Genomic DNA, 17919 nt, shown 5'->3' on the forward strand with positions numbered 1-17919 from the left:
GCGCTAGCGGTGGTCTTGAGTCAATGCTTGTTTTGTCGACAGCTTCTTGGCTCGGATCTCTTCGCTGCCGTCCTGTATCCTCAGTGGTCTCTGTGCTGGAGTACAATGACTCCATTCACTGTCTTACACTTTTCCGTCTCTCCCAGATATCTGTCATGCTGTGAAAAAGTCCTTTCATTTTTTTCTTTGCTATGCTCTGCTTTATTGTTTGTTTATTTTTCAGGAAACACGGCAGCGGAATTCCCTGGAGAACAGGATTTGCTTTTCACAGCCGTTTTACCAGGGTCACATAAAGTACGTTTTTGTGCTTCTGTGGTGCAGGCAGTGTTACCTCTTGGTTGGGGGTGAGTTCAGATGAATGAAACAGCAAGTGACTTAGGACATTGTGCAATCACATACTTCCGGGGAAGCAGTTTGCTCCTGACGGTGGTTAGGGAGGTGAGGGCACTACCAGCTTTGGGACTCGGGCAGGGGTTGTTGTGTATTCTGCCATGCAGGGGACAATGTATACTCACAGTTCTGTTGGGGTAATGTGCAGGTGATGTGCGTTAATCATAATCTGACTGCAAACGCTGAATCATTCTCGTAAATGAACCCTAAAAATGTCTTGCATTGTTTATATGGAGCATTTCCCACAGAAGGAATAGTGCTTTGTATTTGATTAGAACGTTATGTGGCATTAAGTCAGAGTTTTGGAAAGTCATATGAACTACTTAGCTCTGCTCATGGTTCTTGCGTTGCTCCTGCAATGCCTGTTTTTGTTACTACAACACCTAGTCTGAGTCTGCATTTGAAAAGATTCTACATAGAGCTGCAAGCATCTGATAATTCAGTGGTCTGATACTTTTCATGAAAAAATTGTTTTGTTACATTCCCTTCATTTCCATAAAGCAAGAGAATTACTCTATATAATGATATTTTAAAAAAAAAACATGAGCAAATGCACGATAGTGCTACTTTTATCTTAAGATAATTATAACTGAATGTCAGGATTCTTTGTTATGAAAGAGGTCTGACATCTGATAGGTTGAGATCCACGGGTTTGCTAACGCTGATTTCAACGCACAGATAGGAATTCAGCGCGCACACACGCAACCCTTTTAGTATTATTATTCAGTGTTTTTATTTAAGACAGGAATCACTCTCACGTGAAGCGGGTTTAAGTGCTATCTGGAGTCGATTGCTCCTGCCTGGAACTTGTGCTCTGCTGCCTTCAAGACTCGGGCCGGAACCTTGGCGCGGCGATGTTGGTTTCCGGCGGACGCTTTAGAGCGCTGAGCATCTTTGGGCCCCAGGACCATGCGAGGGCCCGAGCCGGGTCCCGAGCCCACGATGGAGGGAGACGTGCTGGATACGCTCGAGGCGCTGGGGTGAGTGTCCGGGGACCGTCTCCCCGCGCGGGGCGGCTCGGCCTGTTCCTCCGGGGCCTCCGGCCGGCCTCTCCCTGCCGCGCTCCCGCCGGCGCCGACGGAGTTAAGCCGAGGCGGGAGAGAGCCTTTGCGGGTGGAGCGCGGCCCCTGCTCGCAGCCTGCCGGCCTCGGAGCTGCTGGCCGGGTGGACGCCGAGCGGCCCGCACAGGGGCCGGCCTGTGCCTTCCTGGGGCTCGGGGCGGAGAGGGGGCATCTGACCAGGTCGTCGGGGGGACTCGGTGGGAACTGGGGGGCGACGGGGTGTGCGTCAACACCCAGACCTGGGGACCCCCTCAGCCTCCTCATAGCCCTGGAACTCATTTCAGGGTCTCTTGGCGCTACCAAGTTACTTGTCTCAACTTCCGTCTTGTTCCAAGTCCGCTTTTAGAAAACAGGTGCCTTGCTTGTTACTGATGTGTTTCCAGAAACACCTGAGAACCGGATTTTGTTACAGCTGTGACAATTTGGTGATTATGGCAATCAGGGGATGTTATACCAGAAGTACTGAGTGCTGGCCTACCGTACAGTTAGCGGTTTACAAATGTTGGTTGCTGTTACGATTGTTACTAGGTGTTTGTTAAATACATCCCTTTCCTCCACCCCCCTCAACAGCCCTGATGAGACAAGTTATTGGGAATTGTGAATTTATCCCTTAATTAGTAGGGTTGATCCGGTGGCATAGCAAGCTGAGCTTCCTCCTATAGCACTAGCATCCCATATGGGCGCTGGTTCTAGTCCCAGCTGCTCCATTTCCGATCCAGCTCCCTGACTGTGGCCTGGGAAAGCAGCAGAGGATGGCCCAAAGCCTTGGAACCGTGTACCCATGTGGGAGACCCAGAAGAGGCTCCTGGCTTCAGATCTGCAGCTGTTGCAGTCATTTGGGGAGTGAACCAGCAGATGGACGATGTCTCTCAGTCTCTTTATTTCTATAACTCTGCCTCTCCAATGGAAGTAATCCTTCATAAAAAGTTGTAATTACAGTGAAGAATGACTAATCCCCAATATGAACTAGTTAAGTTTATTCAAGAGTTATTGCTTTGTTGCAGAAAGAAACCGGATGGGGGAAACTGAAGGTTTTAATTGCAGCCATGCCTGTATCTGGCTGTATCATTTGGGTCAGATTAGTAAATTTCTTTTTAAGCCAAGAAAGAGGCTTAAGAGCTTAAGTGGTTGGGGATGAAATTTGTACTGAAGTCATAGTGCTGTCACTTCATTATTTTCTGAAAGACACCACTGAATCAGAATAATAGAAACTTTCAAGCATTGCTCTAAATACTAAATGAATTATAGGTATATATGCTAGGGATTGTGGCTTCCCTGCTATGTCAGGTAGGTGTCGCTGTCCCACAGCGATGGACTTGGTGCATGGAGCCAATAATAACACGCATGGATTCTGACTGATGGTCAAAAGCTGAAGTTTATTAGTGACATCAGACTTTATACACTGAGTTGTATGGGGTAAGGAAGGAAGTATTGAGTTTATCAACAAGACCCATCAGCTGTTTCCATACTTTTTTTTTTAAGACTTATTTTTATTGGAAAGGCGGATTTACAGAGAGGAGAGACAGAGGGGAAGATCTTCTCTCCCGATGATTCACTCCCCAGGCGGCCGCAACGGCTGGAGCTGAGCCAATCTGAAGCCAGGAGCCTGTTCCGGGTCTCCCACGTGGGTGCAGGGCCCCAAAACTTTGGGCTATCCTCAACTGCTTTCCCAGGCCACAGGCAGGGAGCTGGATGGGAAGTGGGGCTGCCGGGATGAGAACCAGTGCCCATATGGGATCCCAGGTGTGCAAGGCGAGGACCTTAACCACTGTGCCATCTGCGCTGGGCCCAGTTTTCATACTCTTGATTGGAACTCCTTTTGCTTTGTATGTTCCACCAAGTGTTCTCATTCACATGCTGTCCACTCACCCGTTCTTATACAAATGATCTCCCATCAGGTATACAAAAGGTAGCCGTTTGGTTGTTCTCATGCAAATATTATCCAGTGAACTGTAATCCTGTGCTCGCTGACCTTCTGGGGTCACAGTGTCCTACAGGTAGGTATCCTAACATGAGATTTCAATTCTTCACCTGCAAAATGGGAATTTTAAATTCTCATGGAGAGGGGGAGGGGCAGCCTGCTGGCTTCCCTTGCACACCCGTGATCCAAATGGGCTCCAGTTTGCATCCTGCCTGCACCACTTTCCATCCAGCTCCCTGCTTGTGGCCTGGGGAGGAAGTGGAGGATGGCCCAAGTGCCTGGGACTTTGCACCCATGTGGGAGACCAGGAAGAGGTTCCTGGCTTTGGATTAGCTCGGCTTTGGCCACTGAAGCCATCTGGGGAGTAAACCAGCAGATGGAAGCTCTTTCTTTCCTTCTCTTTGTAAATCTGCCTTTCCAATAAGAATAATAAATATATATAAAAAAAACCAGTAAAAATATCATTTGGGTCTGGCGGTGTGGCTCAACAAGCTAATCATCTCTGTGATGCCAGCATCCCATATTGGTGCTGATTCATGTCCCTGCTGCTCCACTTCTGATCCAGCTCTCTGCTTAAGCTCTGAAAAAACAGCAGAGGCTGGCCTAAGTCATTGTGCCCATGCACCTGCTTGGGAGACCCATAAGAGTCTCCTGGCTCCCGATTTCGGACCAGCTCAGCTCTAGTTGTTGAGGCCATCTGGGGAGTGGACCAGCAGATGGAAGACCTTTTCTCTCTATCTCTCCTCTTTGAAAATCTGCCTTTCCACAATAAACCTTTAAAAAAATTACCATTCATAAATGAAGCCAGAAAATTCAGAGAAAAACAAATGGTTTTCAAGCATATGCATAGGTGAATAGCCTGACTTATAACAAGTGAGCTGGGGCCTGTGGCCCACAGCGCCTCACCGGCTTCTGAGTTACTGCTGATTGCCTGTGAAAGCAGCTCAAGATGGTATTAGTTCTTGGCCTCTGCCTGCCATGGGGGAGACCCAGAAGAAGCCTTTCACTTCCCATCAGCCCAGCTCTGACTGTTGTGGCATTTGGGTGGGTGAACCAGCAAATGGAAGATCTCTGTCTCTCTGTCTAACTCTGCCTTTCAAAAACAAACTTGAAACCCATCATACTGAGCTACCAGGTTTCAAAATTCGAGGTTTTCTAACTTTGATAAGTTACGCAGAGGGGTTGTTCTGCGTAACTTGATGTTGTTATAACCTAGAGGAGAAAGATTGAGTAGTAGCATTCAGCGGAGTTGTTTCTGTTTACGTCTCACTCAGGAATCCCACTTCTAGGCACCTGTGACAGAATCACACCGACAACGTTGCCAAGCAGTACTAGCAAAGGAAACAACCCAGTTATTCTTCCTTAGAGACTAATTTAAAAAGATATAATTAATCCAGATAGCTGAGTATTACTGCCAATAAAATAATTTTAATAGTATCTCCAAACACATATCTAGGATATATAAATAAATGTGAACATGTGTGTGTTTAACTTTTTAAGGAGCTTATTCAAACAGACTTTCAGAGTCACAGTAAGCACATGATTGACTGTAACAGACTTCTCATCAGTTGTCATGTTAGTGTGTTTCAGTGCAGAACAGATTCTGTGTAGTTCTTAGATACAGTTTAAGAATAATGGTCTGTCTTTCCTCCCCCTTTTCCCCTTTTGTTTTTTCTTTTTCTTTAATTTTTGTGGTAACATTTAAATTTCTGTTGCAGTCAAAGGTTTAGTGGTCCATTAAATAAAGAGTTGAACCAGTAAAAAGGAACAATGCCCTATATTCAGCTGGCATATAGGCAAGGACGAAACAATAATCAAGAGAAATGTGAACATTTTAATCATATGTAATTTTAAAATAACATCATTAAAAACTATAGCAGAATATAATTCCTTTTTTGTTAGCTTTATTTATTTGAAAAGCAGGGTTACAGAGATGGGGGAGGTGGGATAAAGAGATCTTCTACCTGCTGGTTCACTGCCCAAATTGCCAGGAGCCAAGAACTTGACCCAGGACTTCATGTGGATACAGGGGCCCAAGTATTTGGGATTTCTTCTGCTAACTTCCCAGGTACATTTGCATGGAGCCAGATCAGAAGTGGAGCCAATGGGATTTGAATAGTTGCCTATATAGGATGTAAGTGGTGGCTTAACCCATTACACCACAATGCCACCCTCCAGTATATCATTCTTGAACATTGGTTTGACAAAAATATGAAAGTGACAGAATGGTTGCAGCAGTATTGTTAATTCACAGGAATTTCTTTTTATGTTACCTTCCACAAATGAGGGAGAACACGTGGTATTTCTCTGTCCAGGTTATTTCACTTAGCGTGGCATGTTTTAGTTGCATCCATTTTGATGCAAATGGTAGAATTTCATTCTTTTTAAATAGCTAAATAATACTCCATTGTGTGTGTATACATACCATGATTTCTTTACCCACACATCTGATGATGGATACCTTACTTGAGTATATTTTTTGGCTGTTGTGAACCATGTTGCTAATAACATGGTGGTACAGGTAACTATTTCATTCAACATGTTCTGATCTTTTGAAAACATTTCCAGAAATGGGGTAGGTAGATCATAGGGTAAATCTATTTCTAGTTCTTTTTTTTAAAGATTTACTTATTTTTATTGCAAAGTCAGATATACAGAGAGGAGAGACAGAGGAAGATCTTCTGTCCAATGATTCACTCCCCAAGTGACTGCAATGGCTGGTGCTGCGCCAATCACAGCCGGGAGCCAGGAACTTCCTCCAGGTCTCCCGTGTGGGTGCAGGTCCCAAGGCTTTGAGCTGTCCTCAACTGCTTTCCCAGGCCACACGCAGGGAGCTGGATGGGAAGTGGAGCTGCCGAGATTAGAACAGGCGCCCATATGGGATCCCGGTGTGTTCAAGATGAGGACTTCAGCTGTTAGGCCACTGTGCCAGGCCCTATTTCTGGTTTTAAGAAGAATTATTTTTAAAAGATTTATTTATTTATTTATTTTGCAAAGGCAGATTTACAGAGAGAAAGCAAGACAGAAAGATTTTGCATCTACTGGTTAATTCCACAAGTAGCTGCAGCGGCCAGAGCTGAGCTGATCTAAGGCCAGGAGCTTATTCTGGGTCTCCCATGCAGGTGCAGGGTCCCAAGGCTTTGGCCCATCCTCAATTGCTTTTCACAGGCCAATAATAGGGAGCTGTATGGAAATGGAGCAGCCAGGACACGAACTGGCACCCATTTGGGATCCTGGGCGTGCATAGCCAGGATTTAGTTGCTGAGCCATCATGCCAGGCCCTTCAAAGAAATTTTTAGGACTAGCTTTGTGGCAGAGTGGGTAAAGTTGCTGCCTTGATACCAGCATCCCATATGGGGGCTGATTCTAGTCTTGGCTGCTCCACTTGCAGTACAGCTCTCTGTTAGGGGCCTGGGAAAAGCAATGAAAGACAAGCAAAGTGCTTGCACCTATACCACCATATGGGAGACTGGGTAAAACTTCTGGCTCAGTGCTGGCCACTGGGGCCACTTAGGGGAGTGAATCAGCAGAGGGAAGATATCTGTTTCTCCTATCGTTTTCACTCTGATTTTGAAATTAATAAATCAAAAAAAAAACCAACCAAACAAAACATACTGTTTGCCACCGTAGTTGCACTAATTTATATTTCCACAACAGTGAGTAAGAGTTCCTCTTTTCCCATATCCTCACCAGCTTTCGTAACTATAAGGAAAGGTATTATGCATCCTTACTAGAATATATTTTCCAAAATTATATTTTAGACTTCTGATTAGGATATAATGTCTATATTTTTGTGGGATCCAGTCATTATTTTACCACATTTAGCAACATAAACCACTTTCATGTGTGGTTGTGAGTTGCTCTCCTTCAGTCTTTTTAAAAAAAAAGATTTATTTAAATGGCACAAGACAGAGAAAAGAGTAAAAGAGAGGGGAAAGGGAGAAGAAAAGAGATTGAGAAAGACTGAGATTGTAGCCTTTTATATGTGGGCCACTCACCAAATGACCACAACAGCTAGTGCTGGGTTAGCCTGAAGCCAGGAGCCAGAACTCCTTCTGGGTCTCCCATCTGGAGGCAGGGCCCACGTACTTGCGCCATCATCCCCTGAGTGCTTATTAGCAGGAAGTGGGATCTGAAGTGGAGTAGTGGGAATTCAAACCAGTTCCTCCAGTTTGGGATGCAGGTATTGCACAAGGTGGCTTACTCTGCTTTGCTGTGAAGTTCACACCTTCCTGACTTCCTTCAGTGTATGTTACTGGGAACCGTGTCACTCGCTGTGCCGTGGAACACTACAAGGTGATGTTTCTGTTTGCTGTTGTTACCTCATTGTCGTCGCCCTACTCCTTCTTCTGATAGTCACTCTTAGTACAAATCAACTATTGTGTTGTTTAACTTCCACAAATAGAAGAGAACATGTGATGTTTGTCCTTCTGCAAATGACTTTTACCTTGATATGCCTAGGTCCACCCATTTTTTTAGATAGCAGAATTTCTTATTATATGCTTGAATAGTATTCCATTGTATATAAATACCACCTTTAAACAATTTTTTGATAATCTAGTTGGTTAGATTTGGGCACAGAGGGTCAAGGGCTACAGAAGAGTGGGTAAGACCATTGTTTCCACATTCTCTTTTTTTCTGTATCTGGCGTAAGAGGAGAATAAAGGGAGAAGCCCCACCCAGCCTCCCACCAATCCCAAGTCCTGACGTGGGGCATGTTCCGAAGGTCCTGTTCAAGTGGTTTTGAGAGTTCAACAGTTCTGAATTGCTGCCAGTCTTGCCATTCCAAACACAATAAAATCTCTCCAGAATCTACTGACTGACACAGTGCACCTCAGAGTCTCAATTTGCCCAGATTTTCACTGCCAACACGTGGCTGGGGTAGATACTCAATTTGCTCTGTCCTCTGTCTTCTGTTGTGGTACCAGGTATCCTCTACAGGCTCCAGTGGATCACCAGACCCTCCACGTGCAACTGGGTACACTGTCCACTGCTCTGTCTGAGCCTCTGAGAAGGCTCAGCTTTGACACCTAGCCGTCTATGATCAGACCATGGCACCTGCACTTCTCTTCATGGTTGGGGTTCTGAGTCCGGCAGCTCAATTGGGGAGATCCCCAAAGAAACTGGCTGAGGTGATCCCAGATGATCCCAGACCAGATTCTTGTGCCAGTACAGGGCCCAGCACAGTCCGTCACCCCAATCAGCATATGTACATGCTGGCAGTTGCAATTGCTGGGTCAGTTCTGTTTCCAGCCCTGTCTTCTACACAAACCAGTGGATATTGAAATTCGCCTGATCCTTCCCACCACTCGCTCAACCCTCACGCAAACCAGTGGGAACTGCAGCCTAGTCGGAGTGACTCAAATTAACCCCCACCATGCCTGCCCCCTGCTCTGGTTTCTGTGCTTGCCAGTATGTACATCAGACTTGTCCAGTTTGTCCCATTCATCTCTCATACATGTCAATGGGCATTGAAGCCTAGTTCAACCCAACGAGGCCCACTATCCAGCCCACAGACATACTGGTGGGTGCTGTTCGTCCAGTCAGGTCTGCCCCGGTCCTGGTTTTCATGCTCTCCAGTTAAAGCAGTAACCCAAGAGGGAGGCACCTACTATTTCCCTGCTGGACCCACTCCCTCTCCAGGATCATGCACTCTCTGGGTGGTTCTGTAGTTTAACTTGACAGAAGAATTAGCCCCCAATGCCAGCATCTGCCAGCTGATGCTGGGGCAAAGCCACACCAAACCTCACCCATTCTGATTTATGCATGCACCAGTAGGAATAGCCAGCTCAGCCTGGCTCTTCCCTGATCTGGCTCACATGAGGCCCGCAGTTGTAGCCCTTCCTAGTGTGGTCTGTTCCCATCCCAATTCATGCTCTCCAGTGGGAGTGGCAGTCCAGCTTGGGAGCCCTCCACATTCCCCCTACCCGCTTTGCCCCCTTCCTCCCCCTTTCTCACGTGTACTGTTTGGGTGCTGCGGCCCAGTCTGTCCTGGCTCACCTCGCCTCGGTATTTGCCAGTGGGTGCTGTGGCCTGGCCTGGCCCAGTCCATCCCTAATTCCAGCTCAGGCTGGAGGGGGTTTCAGCTTATCCCAGCCCAGCGGGCACCCAATTCCAGCTGTAATGTGTACTGGTATTTGTTGCAACCGAACCTGGCCCAAACCACACTGTTCTGGTGCTCAGATTTGCCAGCGGGTGATATGAACTGGTTCAGCCTGGTCTGCCTCCGACCTGTGCCAAGTGTATGACAGTGGGTAACTTTCCCTGGTCTGGTCTGGACTGCTCCCTATCATGGCTTTTGTGCTCACCTGCAGGGACTGTGTCCCGACAGAGGAGTTGCCCAGGCTCCTGCATCAGAACCTCTCCCAATGTCAGATCTTGGGCACATAAGTGGGTCCATGGGCCAGCCTTACTTAATCCACCTGCTATTCTGGCAGGAATAGTGGCCTTTCTTGACTGGCCTTCAACCCATTCTGGTTCTTACTGTTGGATGTTTCAGCTCAGCCAAGGTTGGTTCTCACCCAGACACAGCTCACACATAGCTCAGCAGGGGCAGACACCTAATCTGGTCCATTCTACATCTACCCTAGTCCTCCGGAGCACCAGATGTTGCTGGAGTCTGGCCCGGCTTGGTGCTCCCAGCCCTAGTCCACACTTATGCCGAGGGACACTGCAGCCATATCCAGACCAGAATGCAGCTCCCACACCGGCCCCCACAGTAGGAACCCCAGGTCGGCCAGGGTGTCCCCTTGACTCCCCAAACAGACATGTTCCCAACTATAGATCACGTACGTGCCAGTGGTTGCTCTGACCTAGCCTGGCATAGCCCCTCACCTGTCTTGGCCTTTGGCTTTAGATGCTATAGCTTGGCCTGACCCGGACTGCCCCTGTCCTTATTCTTGCTGGCGGGTGCTGGAACCTGACCCGGCTCAGTCTCTTCCCATTCCTGGCTCATGCAGAGCAGTAAGTATAACAGCCTAGCTTGACATGACCTGTGCTCCATCCTGATTTCTGTTCTTGCTGGTGAGTTAAAGTGTACTCAGCCCTGCCTGGTCTGCCCCCTTCCTACACATTAGGCAGCCTTTGGAGCTACTTACCCAGCTTGTCCAACCCCCAGGCCTGGACCATGTGTTCATCAGTGAGAGTTATGACCCTCTAGGGGAGTTCCCCAAGTTCCCCCACTTGACCCACTCCCAGGCCCAGTTCTCATACATGCCGGTCCGTGTTAGGCCAGTGCCTGGTGTAGTCTGCCCTTCCATTTTGACCTAGTATGACTGTTGCAGCCCAGTCACTCCATGCCCTGTTTTAGGATGCACATGTGGGTGCTGCAGCATGGACCTGCCCGGACTGTTAGTTCCTTTACCCGTGAGTGATGGCAGGTTCCATGATCACCTAACCCAGCTCATCACCACTCCAACCCTTGAGCTAACCAGTGGGACTAGTATTTCCACAGGATTGGGTTCACACATCCCCCACAGAATCAATCCCCGGAAATGGTTCTCTCGTGTGCTGGTTAGTGTCATGGCTCTGCCTAATGTGATTTGTACACTGATCCAACATTCTGTCAGGTACTAGGATCCAACCCTGCTAGACAGGCCCCCAGCCATAGCTTACATGTACACTCGCTTGTGGTGGTCAGCCGTGTTTCATGCTAACCCAATCCAGGATTCCCATGTATCCCAGGCTCTTGTATCAGTCTGACCCATACATATTTTCCAGGTTCTCCCCTCCAAACCAGCAGGTCCCGGTACCCTCTCTTGCCTTCAAAGAAGAGTGACCCTTCATTGGGAGTCCCTCTGGATTGATTTTTCACCAACATGCTTACTGAACTCATCCATGGATGTACCTAGGCAACAATTCCTCAACCCCAAGACCCAGGGCTTACCCCTGGGCGGCCAGCAGGCTGACCCTGGCATCTATTGACAAACTGGCTGCCCAGGACTCTCTCACCGCGTGGCAGCAGTGGCTGTGGCCAGGTCCCCAAGCATTGAGTCCCACATGGCTTGGGTGCTGGAAGTTCTCAGCATCCAGGCTGCTAGGTCAAACTCCCTTAAGTCCCTCCCACTGCATGGATAGAGGCCTAGCCCCATTTTTGTTCCCAGATGATCCCCTCCCAGTGTACTCACCAGGAAGGGAGAACCCTCTTGGGCCCATGCAAGCCCAGGACTAGCTCACTGTGTGGCAGCAGTAGCTATGGCCAGGACCCTAAGCATTGATTTCGACCTGGCTTGGGTACTCCTAGCAACGGCTAGGCTGATGGAAGTTCTCTACCAATGCCTACTTTTGTTTATCCATCCACACACTGAGGAGTGTTTAACATGATGATTTATTTTAGCTGTTGTAAATAGTGCTCCAGAAAAGATGGTGGAACAGATATCTTTCATATTTAGTTTTCATTTCCTTTGGATACATACCTAGAAGTGGGAAGGCTGGTCATATGGTATATCTAATTTTCTATTTTATTTATTTATTTTAAAGATTTATTTTTATTGCAAAGTCAGATATATATAGAGAGCAGGACAGACAGAGGAAGATCTTCTGTCCAATGATTCACTCCCCAAATGACCACAACAACTAGAGCTGTGCTGATTCGGAGCCAGGGACTCTTCCAGGTCTCCCACACAGGTGCAGGGTCTCAGGCTTTCTGTTATCCTCAAATGTTTTCCCAGGCCACAAGCAGTGAGCTGGGTGGGAAGTGGGGCTGTCAGGATTAGAACTGGTGCCCATAAGGGATCCTGGCGCATTCAAGGTGAAGACCCCAACCGTTAAGCCACCACGCCAGTCCCTAATTTTAGATTTTAGAGGAATGTCTATATTGTTGGTCACTGGGACTGCTTTAATTTGCATTGCCATCAGCATTGTATCTTTATACAAATGGGCAAGGGAGATATTCCCTTTGTTGCTGGCTAGTTGATAATAGTCATTCTAAGTGGAGTGAGATGATACCTCATTGTATGGTATCTCATTGTATTTGCTGTCCTGTGTGGAGCTGATAATAACACACATGGAATACTGTGATGGTCAGACATGGACTACTGTGATGGTCAGCATTAGACTTTTTTTTTTAAGATTTATTTATTTATTGGAAAGTCAGATACACAGAGAGGAGGAGGGACAGAAGAAGATCTTCCTTCCAAAGATTCACTCCCCAAGTGATTGCAACGGCCGATGCTATGCCGATCCGAGGCCAGGGTCCAGTAACTTCTTCCGGGAATCCCACACGGGTACAGGGTCCCAAAGTTTTGGGCCGTCCTGGACTGCTTTCCGGGGCCTCAAGCAGGGAGCTGGATGGGAAGTGGAGCTGCTGGGATTAGAACCAGCACCCATATGGGATCCTGGTGCATTCAAGACGAGGACTTTAGCAACTAGGCCACTGTGCAGGCCCAACATCAGACTTTTAAAAGGGGTTGTCAGGCATCAGGAGGGTTGAGGCGGGGGCGGGGGGCGTTGAGGCATTTACATTTCAACTGCCAGAGACAGTCCCCTAATACACAATTTGCTGTCTAGCAGGTTCCTTCCCTCAGTCTGTTAACCTGTGTCTATGCATTCCTATATTAACCGCTCCTGGGGCCGCTCTGGCTCCACACTGGCAGAGATTCACGATATCTTTCCACATCATTGTATGTGCATTTTTCTGATAGCTGGTGATATTGGACTTTTTTAATGTATTTGCTGGCCATTTATATTTCTACTTTTGTGAAATGTCTATTCATAACCTTTTTTCAATAATTGGATTTTTGTCGTTTGTATTCCTTATATATTCTAGATATTCATCTTTTATCACATTAATAGTTTGCAGATATTTGTTCCCATGTATCAATTGTCCCTTTGCTCTGTTTGTTTCCTTTATTGTGCAAAAGCTGCTTAATTTGATTAAATTCCACTTGTCTAGTTTTACTTTTGATGCTTACGCTTTTGGGGTCTTATCCAAAACAATAATCGCTTGGACCAATTATTTGAAGTGTGCCTACTATATTTTCTTCTAGTAGTCTCATACTTTCAGGTCTTGCTCTGGATCTGTAGTCTATTTTAAGAGGGTTTTTGTACAGTGTAAGAGGCGGGAGAGCCACATTTTCTGTACATATTCCGTTTCCCCCGCTGTGCTAATTGAATCATCTATCCTTTCTCTAGTGTTTTTGGTGCCTTTGTTGTGATTTAGATAATTTAGATTCATTTCTTGGGTCTCTGTTCCATTGGTCAGTGTGTCATTTTTTTTTCTTTCTTATTATGTAGTGTTTTGGTTAATGTAGCTCTGTAGTATGCCTTGAAGTCAGGTACTCGGCCCCCGGCTTTGTTCTTTACGATCAAGCGTGGTTATTCAGGGACGTTTCTGTTTTTATGTTTAGGATTGTGGTTTCCAGATCTGTGAAGAATGTCATTGCTGTTTTGATGAGGACTGTGTAAATGCTTTGGGTTTTTTGGGGGCATTTTAGTAATATTAACTCTTGGGGCCAGCATTATTGTGCCTGTACTTGGGATGCCCTCATCCCATATTGGAGTGTCTGGTTTGAGTCCTGTTTTGCTCTTTTGATCCTGCTAACATATATGCTTAAGAGACGGGAGATATTAATTTTTTGAAGCCATGAGGTGGCAAATATTTTTAGTTTTTTTTTTCCTGCCTTCACTTTATTTTATTAGTGTTTTGTAATTTTCATTGTAGAGGTTTTTCATGTCATTGGTTAAATCTATTCAAAAGTATTTTACTTTGTATAGTTATTATGCATGGAATTGCTCTTATACTTTATTCCTCAGTGAGTTTGTTACTGGTATATAAAAACAACTTTTTTTTTGCATTTTGTTTTTGTATCATGCTACTTAACTGAATTTATCATTTTTAATAGTCCCTTGGTGGAGTCTTACAGTTTAATATGACACCTAGAAACAGCAATAGTGTTTCTTTTTTCTTTCCTATTTTTTATCTTTTGTTTCTCTTGCTCAGCTACTCTAGGTAAGACTTGTAGTACCACACTGAATAGAAGCAGTGAGAATGGACATCCTTGTCTGGTTCAATTGTTTGTCTTCAATTTTCTGCAATTCAGTGTGATGTTGGTTGTGGCTTACCATATGCAGGCATTGTTAGTTTTTTCTCTCCGTATATAATTTGTATCAGATATGTATCATGAGTTAGTGTTGAACTTCATCAAATGGCTTTTCTGTGTTAAGCTGATCATGTGCATTTTATGATTTTCATTATTATTTGATATGGTATATTATGTATGTGTTGAGCCATCCTTGGCATAAATCTCAGGGTGAATGATCTTTTTGATGTGTTTTTTAAATTGGATTTAATTTGTTATTGTTTCATTGAATTCTTACATATATGTTAACTGTACATAGAATTTTGTGTGTGTGTATATATATATTTTTTATTATGTGGTCTTGTCTGGTTTTAGAATTAAGATGATGCTGCCTCATTGAATGAATTTGAAAGAGTTCACTCCCTTTGAAGTTTTTGAATAATCTTAAGAAGAACTGGTATTAGTTCTTCCTTAACAGTTTGGTAGAATTCAGCTCATCTTGTTCTAGAATTTGCTTTATTAGGAAACTACATCTGATTCAGTCTTCAATTTTGGACTGGTTAGATTTTGTCTTCAGTCATTTTAGCAAATTACATGTAACCAGAATGTTTATTTTTCTTATAGATATTTCAATTTGATGTTCATGGTATATCCTAATGGTCCTATATTTCTGTGGTATCAGTTGCATTATCTCATTTCATCTCCTTTTGTGCTGCTTTTTTTATCTGCTAGCTGTGTTTATTTTATCTCAAAAGATTTTTGTTGTAGTTTCTTCACTGAATCTGTTCTTTCAGAAGCAGATTGTTCGGTCTGCATGTATTTTGATAATTTCTGGAGTTTCTTTTGTTGTTGATTTAGCTTTATTCATTGTGGTCAGATAAGATAACATGATTTTCTTGGTCATTGTTCTGTGACCTAATGTATAGTCTATAATAGAAAAATGTTGCATTAATTAGTGAAAAAAGTGTGTATTCTTTAGTTGTTTTGTGGAATGTTCTGAAACCATTGAAGAGATCCATTCAGTCTGTGATGTAGCTTAAGTCTCACTTCTTTTTTGGCTGTTTGGTCTGTTAGTTGATGAAAGTGGGATGTTGAAGTCCCTTACAATAGTTGTTTCAGAGCTCATCTCTCTTGTCAGATCTCTTGTAAAATCTTGTTAGATCTGTAGTATTAGGTATGTGAAATTAGTTGCGTATAGTTGTTATTGAATTGATTTTTTTTAAAGATTTATTTATTTTTATTGGAAAGGCAGATATACAGAGAGAAGGAGAGACAGAGAGGAAGATCTTCCATGTGATGGTTTACTCCCCAAGCGGCTGCCATGGCCAGAGCTGAGCAAATCCAAAGCTAGGAGCCAGGAGCCAGGAACCAGGAGCCAGGAGCTCTTCTGGGTCTCCTGTGCGGGTGCAGGGTCTCAAGGCTTTGGACCATCCTTGACTGCTTTCCCAGGCCGCAAGCAGGGAGCTGGATGGGAAACAGGGGCTGCTGGGATTAGAACCAGTGCCTATATGGGATCCCGGAGCGTTCAAGGCAAGGACTTTAACCACTACACTGTCACACCAGGCTCACATTGATTTCTTAATTATCTGATTACTTTATATGTCTCTTATTCAGTTTTTCTATTAAAGTGTTCTGTCTGATATAGCTACTCAATCATCTTTTAATCTGTTTTCTATCCATTTACTGTTTAGTCTATCTTTTCCTTTCTTATTTGAAAGGCAAAGTCAAAGCAAAAGAGATGTTCTGTCCACTGGTTCATTCCAAATGGCCACAACAGCCCAGGGATGGGCCAGGCGGAAACCAGGAGCCAAGAACTTCACCCAGGTCTTTGATGTGGATGTAAGGGACTTGAGTATGTGGGTCATGTTTTGTTGTTTCCAAGGTCTTACAATCTGGCAGGGGGCCACATGGTAAGTGGAACACTGGAACTGGACTGGGCACCCAAAGGGATGCTGCCTTCTTGAATGGTGACCTCACATACTATACCACAACACTACCATCATGTGTTTTTCTTTTTTCCTCGTGAAGTTGGATCTGACTTACCTATTCAGCCAGTCTGTATCTTTTAATGGGAAATAGCCCATTACATTCAAGACTATTATTGATAAGTAGTTATCTTAGTCCTGTGATTTTAAAATTATTTCTTCTGTTAATTTTGAATATTATGTGTTCCTTTGTGTGTATGTATGTGTGAATTTTAACTTTGATATAGTACATGGTTTTTTATCCTTATTTCTCTATGTAGGGTTCCCTTAAATATCTTTGTAAGGCAAGTGTGCTGATTCATTCCGTCAATTTTTGCTTGTTTTGGAAAGTTGTTATGCTTTGTGTATGAAGGAGAGCTTTGTTGGGTATAATATTCTCCTTTAGAATATGGATATAACCTTGCATTTCCCTCTGGTCTATAAGGTTCCTGGTGAGAAATTAGCCAGTCATCTAAGTGTTACTTGATGCTTTTCTCATGCAGAATTTAGAAATTTCTGCTATACTTTCTGAGACATTAACTGTAAAATGCTTCAGTGTGGTCATATTTATTCAGAGTCCTATGGACCTCTTGGACTTGGATGGTCAGATATTTCTGAATACTGGGGAAATATTCAGGCATTCCTTCCTTGATTAGGTTTGCTGTTGCTTTTACTGTCTTTATTCCTTTGTTCCTCTACAATTTCCACAATTCAGATATTTATACATTTCCTAGTATTCATTCTGGAGTCTGTTTCTTCTGATTGGATATTCTTTCTTTTGCTTGATCTATCCTGTTGAGGCTTTCAGGACTGTTTTTTATTTGACTTACGGAGCTAAGATTGCTTCTTGGTTCTTTTTCCAAGATCATCATCTTTTTGCCAGTTTTCTCATTCTTAAGCTTTAATTTCCTAATTTCATTTAATTATTTATATTCCGAGTGTGTTTACAGTCATTGTTCTGAGGTTTTATCAGACACTGGATCAAACTTCTTTTCTTTGGAGTATGATACTAAAACATGTTTGTGTTTCCTTGGGCCAGGTCATATTGTCTTTTCATATTTCTTGTGCCTCCATGTTGATTTGCATATTAACAGGTTAGGATTTTTTCTGAAGATGCATCTTTAGATGTCAGTTATGTCAGTTTGATAGACTAGTTTGGCTTCAGTGCCAGTTGGACACTTAATTGTAGTCTCTAGTTTTCTTCCGCTACAAGCAAAGACAGCAGTAGAACAGGTGTGGAGTAATTCTTTGCATCCCAGCAGAGGTTGGTGGGCCAGTGACTGGGGTTGGATGATGCTTGGCTTGTGTTTGGGATGGTGTCCAAATTGAGTCTGGACGTTTCGAGCTACAGTCTGTACAGTACCAGGTGACTTGTGTCTCCTGCGGCGAACTCCTGTGCTCTGAGGGTTGTGGGGGGATGGTAGTGAGCTCGTTTTTTGAAGCAAGCCACTGTTTATTTACGGTGTAGCTTGCACTGCTGGGCTGCAAACCTCTGCAGATTCCTCCTGTAGCCAAGATTGCCAGTATGTGGTGTCTGTGGTGATGGCGTCTGCTGGAAATCTAGT

At 44.6% G+C, this 17919-nt stretch overlaps 1 protein-coding gene across 1 annotated transcript in view; it reads left to right on the forward strand.

The window, feature by feature from the left end:
* The first annotated feature begins 1288 nt into the window (after positions 1-1288).
* FAM98B (family with sequence similarity 98 member B) overlaps positions 1289-17919 on the forward strand; it is a 37883-nt gene continuing 21252 nt past the window's right edge. Inside the window, exon 1 of the mRNA XM_040968505.1 lies at positions 1289-1370. Coding sequence (XP_040824439.1) covers positions 1300-1370 — 71 coding nt within the window. The 5' untranslated portion in view covers positions 1289-1299. The remainder of the gene's footprint in view (positions 1371-17919) is intronic.

The sequence above is a fragment of the Ochotona curzoniae genome, unplaced genomic scaffold, assembly GCF_017591425.1.
Source record: "Ochotona curzoniae isolate NIBS_2020 unplaced genomic scaffold, NIBS_Ocur_1.0 scaffold_4701, whole genome shotgun sequence".
In the NCBI taxonomy this organism is placed as follows: Eukaryota; Metazoa; Chordata; class Mammalia; order Lagomorpha; family Ochotonidae; genus Ochotona; species Ochotona curzoniae.